General features: G+C 60.3%; 1 protein-coding gene across 1 annotated transcript; it reads right to left on the bottom strand.

The window, feature by feature from the left end:
- Window positions 1-653, bottom strand: FEV (FEV transcription factor, ETS family member). The gene is given in 2 exon segments (XM_065638160.1): window positions 1-532; window positions 534-653. Coding segments are annotated over 2 exon segments (642 nt in total). The 3' UTR covers window positions 1-10.
- Window positions 654-8,321: the final 7,668 nt, after the last annotated feature.

Below are 8,321 nucleotides of genomic sequence, written 5' to 3'. Positions count from 1 at the left end.
GGCCGAGCCTCTAATGGTAATGGTTGTTCATGTTGTTGAGGTGGGAGGCTGCCATGGCGCTGAATGGGGCAGAGGGCTGGAGCCCATGCCCGGGGTAAAGGGATGGGCTGGACCCAGGCCAGTAGGAGAAGCCAGCTGGTGTCACCCCCGAGGTCATGAGGTTGAGTTTGGAGATGCCCGAAAAGGGCAGGGGAGCCAGGTTGCCCTGAAATTTGTAGAGGGTGTGATCGGGGGCGGCCGGCTGGCACACCTGTGCCAGCCCGTGGAAGTCGAACTTGTAGGCGTAGCGCTTGCCGTGGACCTTGGTCATGATGTTCTTGTCGTAGTAGTAGCGCAGTGCCCGGCTCAGCTTGTCATAATTCATGTTGGGTTTGCTCTTCCGTTCACCCCAGCGCCGAGCCACCTCGTCGGGGTCGATCAGCTTGAACTCCCCATTTGTGCCTTCCCAGGCGATGCAGTTCAGGTTGGCCCGGTCCGAGAGCAGCTCCAGCAGGAACTGCCACAGCTGGATCTGCCCGCTGCCTGCAAGGCCAGGCCCCGGACACGTTAAAGCTCCCTCTCAGGGTACCAGGAGAGGGGCAGGATGTGCCCCAGTCTCCTTGACCCCCTGCTATGTTGCCCCCCACCAGACCCAGGTTTCGGATGCACCTCATTGCATCTTCCTCGCTCTAGAGACACAGAAGATGGCAATGAGGTTGTGTCTCCTTTGCAGCCTCCCTACCCCACCTTGCCCCACAGGCAAGAGGAGAGAAGGACACCCCTGCACCTCGGAACAGGGGTAGGAATGCTCAGACATCAACACAGGCTACAGTGGGTCTGGATCCAGGGCCCCCACATCCCTCCCACCCTCATTCACACCCCACTGAAGATTAATACCTGCTCATTTACTTTGGTGTGAGGATCTGGCCTGGTTCTTTCATCTGCAGCCCCAATAAGGAGGTATCTTGGCAGTACCCAGATCTATCACAGCACCAATATTCTTCACTGCCACCTCTGCTTGAAACTGGGCTGGTGCCACAGCACTGCCCCTGCCCATCTCTAGGGGCGCTGTGCCCTGCAAGGATGTCTCCATCGTGAGCTGAAGTCGGGGTGCAACACTGCTCTGACCTGCACCCCTGGCAAGCACAGGCAGGTATAGGGGAAGGAGAGACCAGGAGAGGGAGGGACCTGCTGTGGCTTTGAATCAGGCACCAATGTTCCTTATTTCCAGGGGAAAACTCTCCCCTCTGAGCTATGGCCATTGCACTCTCAGGTTGCACTGAGTAGAATGATGGGTGCCCGAGATGCCCCTGTGCCAGGCTGTGCACACACAGGAGCCTGGCACACCTGGACATGCCCATTGTGAGGCACAAGGACATGCTCCACTGAGTCTGGCCAGAGGTCAGGAGAGCAGAGGGTCCCTGGAGCTCAGGGTGACAAGCAGTCCCACCTCTGGGACGCAGGCACCTTGCAGAGCAGCCCTGCACTTACCCAGACCCCTCACCCCCCACTCCCTAACAAGCAGCACCCACTGCACATCCCTGCTCCCAGGCCCAGCCCTTGCAGCACAGGCTTTTCCCACAGAAGAGGAAGTGTGTTTGCATTTCATCCTCTTCCCTGTGCTTTTCTGCCACTATTTTATCTAAAGGTGGTTGGATCCCATGTAGAAGTTTAGTATCCATAATCCTTGCAGCAGGCAGTTCTACAGCTCACATTTGCCACAAAGAGCCACCTTGTCCTGCTTGCTTCACACCCACCTATTTAATCTGGTGCCCTCCAATTCTCACTCTGAAAGATACAGGGAACAGCCATTCCCCATCCAACCCCATTCCATCAAAACCTGTTTAGATATCCCGATCCAGACAGTTGAGCCCAGGTCTTTCCAAGGTATTGTCTTTCCAAGGTATTGTATTTCCAAATCCCCCATCTCTCCTCTCTAGAGTACATCCGCAGCCCTCACCTCTTCTCCATCCCTTCAGCCCCCATCTTGGGCTCCTGCGATTCCCTACCCACAGGGTGCCCCAACCCATGCAAGGAGGGCAGGAAGGTTTTGGGGGTGCAGCTGGGTGGAGTGGCAAGGCTCAACCCTGTGTGCTGCAGGATGCTGTGCTGCAGGACCCGGCAGCTCCCTGAGGAAACCACCAGGAACCCAGAAAGGTCCTACTCAACACAATGCGGTGCACAGGGGATGGCTGGGGCAGAGTCCGCAGGGCAGAGTCCGCAGTGCAGAGGCAAAAGGACCCCCCTCCCACCCTTAAACCAGGGGTCTCCTTTTCCTGCTCAGAGCACCTACTGGCCCCTGTGTCCTTGCGAGATAGCCAAGCTAAACGGCCCAAACACCGCAATACCGGCCCCATGGCTGTCCGATGACCAGCCCTGCTGTGCTCCCCAGCAGGCTCCAGGCTGCTCCCTGGCCAGCCCTTGGCCAATCCCCAGCACCCCTGGATGGTTTTTCCCGGACGGATGGCTCTGGCTCCCGTGGTTCCAGCATCTCCCAGCCGACCCATGACCTGCCTGAGCTCCAGCCCTGAACCGGCAGCTCCCTCCTGGCTGGTATCTCACTCACTCCCCCGCTCCCAGACACAGGTTCCCCAAGCCCGGATTATCTCCCCCAGCTCCTGGGCGGGCTCGCAGCTCCCTCCTCGTCGGATGTCCCTGGAGCACCAGAGGGAGCCGAGCCGGGACACGGCACCCACCCTGCCCCGCTGCAGGGCTCCGGTGGAACCAGGGGCTCTGAGCACCGTGCTGCCCTTTGCTGCAATGGGATGGCAGCTCCCGGCCGTCGGGGCTCGGCTGCTTTCCCGGTGGGTTTTGGCGGTGGGATGCTCCCAGCCCAAGCTGCCCGCAGCAGCAGGGAGCGGGGCTCCGCCGCGGCTGTGTCCTGCGTGGGCAGTGCCCGGCACACAGACGGGAAGGGGTCCCCGGTGGCTGAGGGGCGGCAGAGGATGCCTGTGCCCCGAGATGTCTCCGCTCCGGGAGTCCCGGGGGAACCGGGGCCAGTCCTGGGAAAGAGGCATCTGTGCTCTTACCTTTCTGCACGCCGGGGCTGAGAGACCCCCACGCCTGGCTCTTCCCGTCTTTGAACAAAGTTTCCCCGACTGGATCTGGGAGGGAAAAAGGGGCGCGGATGGGTGTGGAGGAGGGAGGCCAGGTCCATGAGGACCGCAACCCCTCGGCGCCCACCCGCGGGCAGCCTCCCCGCAGCCCCCAGCCGCTCCCCCTTGCCTGCCCCGCCGCTGCGGCAAAGCCAGGAAACGCGTCCAGGAAAAAGGAAATCCGATTTCCGACCGAGCCGGGGAAGCTTTTAAATAGGAATAGAAAATCCCACAGTCTGGGGTAGAGAGGAGAGAGGGAGAGAGGGAGAGAGCTGCGGGGCAGGTGGAGAGGGAGAGCAGGCGGGTGGGGTGGAAGGATGGGTGGCAGAAGCAGCAGATGGAAGGAAGGGCAAGTGTCGGTGTTTGGGGAGCGGGAGGCTGAGGAAAGGAAAGATAGATGGAGAGGCGGGTGGAAGGAAGAAGAGATGAGTGGATGAATGGAAGGACAAAAGGATGGATGGATGGACAGATGGAGGGAAGGATAAGAAGAAGGAGAGAACGAAGGGTGAAAGGTGAACAGGTGGAAGGAATGGCAGGTAAGACAGTGGAAGAATAGGCTGTTGGAAGGAATGGAGGGTAAATGGAGTGGATGGCTGGTAGTGGGGACAGAAAGAGGGATGGAGGGACAAGTGGGTGGGGTGGAAGGATGGATGGAAGCACAGAGGAAGGGTGGGTGGGTGGAAGGATGGGTTGGAAGGACAGAAGGATGGATGGATGGATGGATGATGGATGGATGGATGGACGGATGGAAGGACAGGGGACAGTGGGCAGATGAAAGATGGGAGGATGGGTGTGCAGGCATGGAAGGCTGCAAAGGCAGCTGGAAGGAAGGAGGAAGGGATGGTTGTGGGGGTGAAAGGCATGAAGAGAAGATGGACAGAGGGAGAGGGAAAGGCAGGGTGGGTGCTGGAGGGAGACGGGGCAGAGAAAGGCCCCCAGGGCAGTGGCGGTGCAGGGCGGGGGGGTCGGGTGCTGTGCAGTGCACAGCGCTGCAGTAGGGCAGCAGCCGGGAGGGTCCGCCCGTACCTGGCAGGTACATGTTGAGCAGCAGTGGCACCGCTCCGGTGCCGTGTCTCATGGCAGCTGTGGGGGCGGCCCGCGGGCTGCATGTTTTAATATTCCTGCCCCTATTATTATTATTATTATTCCACTTTATCAGGGAGCAGCTGATGGCGAATAAATGGCAGCGGGATGGGCAGGGGACGGGCAGGGGCCGGGGGAGGTGGGGGGGGGTAGTTTCCAGGCAACTCGCAGGGGCTCCGGGCCCCTGCTCCAGCAATTTCCTCCGCTGTAATTAAAGCGGGCGCTGCCCCCCCCCCGCTATCGGCCCGCATCAGACTTTAATCACGGCCGCCGGGTTTCTATGGAGAGCAGCTCGGGCCGCTTCCTGCTTCTTCCGCCTCCTTAACTCTTCGCAAACATGGCTCTGCCATCCCAGCTGGGAGCAGGGCTTGGACACTGCCTGGAGACCACCCGGCCCGGCCTCCCATCACTACCACCAGCATCCTGCTCCGTGGCTGGTCGGTGGGCACGGTGGTCCCTGCATCTCCTGAGCCCTCTGCATCTCACTGCATGGCATCATCCTGCCTGCTTCCGTCCTTCTGAGCCACCCATGTTGCCACCTGTGGGGCTCCCTGCCGGCCCCTTCCCAGCTCCAGGGTCCTCAGCACAGTCCTGGGGTCCCCTTACATCTCCCAGATCCTTGGAGTGGGTCAGCTGTGTCCCTGCCACATCCCTGCAGCTCCAGGACCCTGAAGCTGAGGTCCCTTTCCAGCACCCAGAGCTCTGGGCTGGGTAAGTGCACCTCCGGTGACTGGTGGCACCAGGATGTACCACAACTCTGCCGCCTCCCTGTTCTCTCCATGCCCTTCTGGGCTGTCCCTGCCTTGGGGAGGGTTACACATGTGACCATCCTGGGGCCCACAGCCCTGTCCCGATCTCTTGTCTATCTTTATTAAGACCTGTAGAAGCTGGGTGACCCCTAACACCCACCCAAACCTGCATAACCCCATCTCCACCAGCTTGTCCTGGGCAGCCCTGGGTGTTGTGAAGAGGGCAATTCAGGGAGAAACTTGTAATAGGGAAAGGGTCTGAGGTCATCTCACCTCCCAAAAGACACATCTGGCCAGGTTTTTCCCCATCACCCATGGCTCCAGCTGCTACATGCAGCTGTGGAGTGCCGACAGAGGGTTCATCTTTGATGGCTTTGTCCCCTCGGCCAAGAGTGAACCCTCGGCCGGGAGCCCACAGCTTGAGGCAGCCAGGCAGTGTGCCAGGAGCAGACACCAGCTCTGTTCCATGATTCCAATGCCATACAGACAAGCCACCCATTAGTCCATAACCTCTCCTGCAGTGTTTCATTGATGTCTAATAAAAGGATGACCTCTCATGCTGGACTTAGCTGAATTTCTTGAAAGCAGTCATCGCCGAGATGTCAATCCAATGGAAACCAGGATGCGATCACGCCAAACCCATCAATATTATTTATACTGCAGACAAAATGTGCCCTGCATAAGAAGAAGCCACAGCCCACATGAAGCAACACTCAGCCAGGGTGCCTCAGGGTGCCACATCCCGACGGGGGTGGTGGCTCTTCCTAAGTGGGGGTGTCCAAAGTTTTTAGGAAACGGAAGGTCCCATGAGTGCTGAGCTGGGCTGCGGGTGCTCCAGCCCTGCCGCACATCTCCATCAGGAACTGAGAGCAGATGCTGGCAGGGGGAGACATGAGCAGAGCCCACAGTACTCCCCCACCAATTCCTCACCAATCCTGTTTGAACATAACAGCCCTTAAAAAGTTTCTCTTCCCCCAGCTTGTCTCCTGAGCTCCCCTGAACCCCACAGTGGGGTGTCCCTGCTCCGCAGAGCCCAACAGCGCTTGCTGCTTCCCCCATCGCTCTCTTCCAGCAGCGGCTCCGCAGCCTCCCAGACTTGCTTTCGCTGCCTGAGTCACTGAAACAAACCGCAGGCAACGGAAAACAAGCCCCGGAGACAGCGTGGTTAGGTGTGGAGGGGGACAGACCCGCTGAGACCCTCTGGCCCCCTGGCAGTCCCGGTGATCAGGATCCTTCTCCAACAAACCTGCATGGTCAAAGGCACGGATGGGGGGGCAGTCTGGGCCGAGGGACACCGCATCGGCTGGGAGTGGGGAGAGCAGTTTGGGGTCAGCTTGAGAAGCAGGTTAGGGCTGTGGGATCTGGAGATGGAGGGTCTGTGGGGGGCACTAGGGATGGGGACTTCTGAGGGGGTGCTTACAGTGGGGTGTGAGGGGACTGGGGGCTGACGGATGCAGAGGGGCAGGGAGTGTAGGGTCCCACGGGCTGGGGAGCCCTGTGCCAGTGGGGAGCTTTGGAGACCTGAGTGATGTGACCCCAGTTTCATGGGGGAGGTGGGACGTGGGGGAGCTGGGGCAAACCCACAGGATGGGGGAGGCAGGGTACACAAGGAATCCAGGGAAGAGGAGCCCAGGTCCATGCGGGAGCCAGGTGATGGGGCTTTGGATCCCTGGGGGATCTGGGAGATGAGAGTTCAGGTCTGTGGGGCTCCAGGGGACAGAGCCCGGACATGTGGAGCAGTGAGCTGGCAGCAGCAGAAGGTCCCTCTGGTTCCAAGCAGGCAGTTTGACCCCCCACTCCCAACCCAGTGCTCTCCCCCCGCCCCAGGATGGAGCAATAAGGACCCCACATTTTTCTGTGACCCCCACAGCCACCCCTCCTGGCCCCCCCATGGCAGGCCTATGTGCAGGTGCCCGGGACAACTTCACCTGTGTGCCGGTGGTGTGGAGCAGAGCTGAGCTGACGTGGCCTTGTGCTGGCTGCAGCCCGGCCGGGTGCGCAGGAATGTGTTTGTGCAGGGGGAGAGGCCGGCTGCTGTGGGGCTGTGGCGGGGTGGGGCCAGCTGGGACACGGAGGAGACAGGGCTGGAGGGCGCACCCCACAGCAGTGACACCCTGCAGGATAGGGATGCACAAGGTATGAGGGCTTTTTCATGGCACAAGTTGGGGTGCAGAGGACGAGGGAGTGGGGATTTGCAAAGCGTGCGTGGGCACGCTTGTGTGCACCCTTGTGTGCAAACTGATGTGTGCAGCGCACACACTCACACGCATGCCAGGACTGGGGTCTCTGTGCAGCCCTGGGTGCCAGCTGTGCTCACACCGACCCCCAGCCCAGTCCTTCCCAGTGTCCCAGCGCCCTTCTGGGGCACCCATAGCTCCAAGGCCACGTGTGCTTGTAGCAGGGCGGGCAGCCAGGGACGCAGATGTCCCAGCCACCCAGTGCTGTTCCACTGTCGTGTGGCTTTACAGGGAATGTCCTGGATATGAGGAGAACCCCAGGACCAGAGCCCTGTGCCTCAGGAGGGCTTGGGGTGCCAGAGCAGGATGGAAGAGGAGGAGGAGGCTGGGAAAGGGTGCTGGAGGAGGCTGGGTGGGGCTGTTGGTGTGCCCGGGCAGAGCCGGAGCCGGACGCTGGCACGGATGTGCTGGCGTGGCGGCATGGCCAGGCTGGGGGTGGGGGGACCCGGACCCTAAGGGAGAACTGAGCTGAGCCCACTGCCAGCTTCAGAACGCTGCCCCGAGGACCCCTGCGCCTGTCCTCCGAACCCCCACACAACCCTTGTACACCCCCTCTGTAAGCCAGTGCCTCCAACTGTGGCCATCCCATTTGTGGAAGTGCCGTCCCCAGAGGACCCCAATGCTCTTCCTCCCCCCGCAGGCAGGCAGGCAGGGACGCCTCTCTCTCTCCAAATTGGGGTGCAGAGAGAGAGGACCTCATGTTCATAGACTTTGTAGCAATCACCTTCCCTGGCATGGGGCCTGGGAGAAGGACCCAGGGCGCAACCCCCCTGGATGCCCTGTCCCAGCTGCAGCCCTTTTTTTGCCCAGTAAAGCCAATAAGTTCCCAGTAAGTTCTCCTTTCTCCATCAGGAGCATCATGGGAGTGGGAACTGTTCTGCATCCCCTCTGCTTGCTGTGCATGGACCAGAGGTGGGGTGCAGACAGCTCAGCTCAGGGTGGAGGTGGCCATGGGTCCAAAACCCTTTCCAGCTGCTGAGACCTGGGGGGCAGCAGGGCTAGGCAGGCAACCTGCCTTCCACCCCATAGGGGGTCTCCCGCACCTGTCAGCCCCCCGAAGGAGAAGATCAGAGGCAGGAACACCCTTTTTTTTTTTGACAAATGCCTTTATTTGCTACCAGATAGAGGTCTATTGCACAGCAGCCTGGAGGCTGCAGGGCGTGTGGCGCTGCCCCTGC

This window comes from Caloenas nicobarica, chromosome 6, assembly GCF_036013445.1.
Source record: "Caloenas nicobarica isolate bCalNic1 chromosome 6, bCalNic1.hap1, whole genome shotgun sequence".
Lineage (NCBI taxonomy): Eukaryota > Metazoa > Chordata > Aves > Columbiformes > Columbidae > Caloenas > Caloenas nicobarica.
The sequence above is the reverse complement of the archived record's forward strand: the minus strand, read 5'-3'. Positions and strand labels throughout refer to the sequence as shown.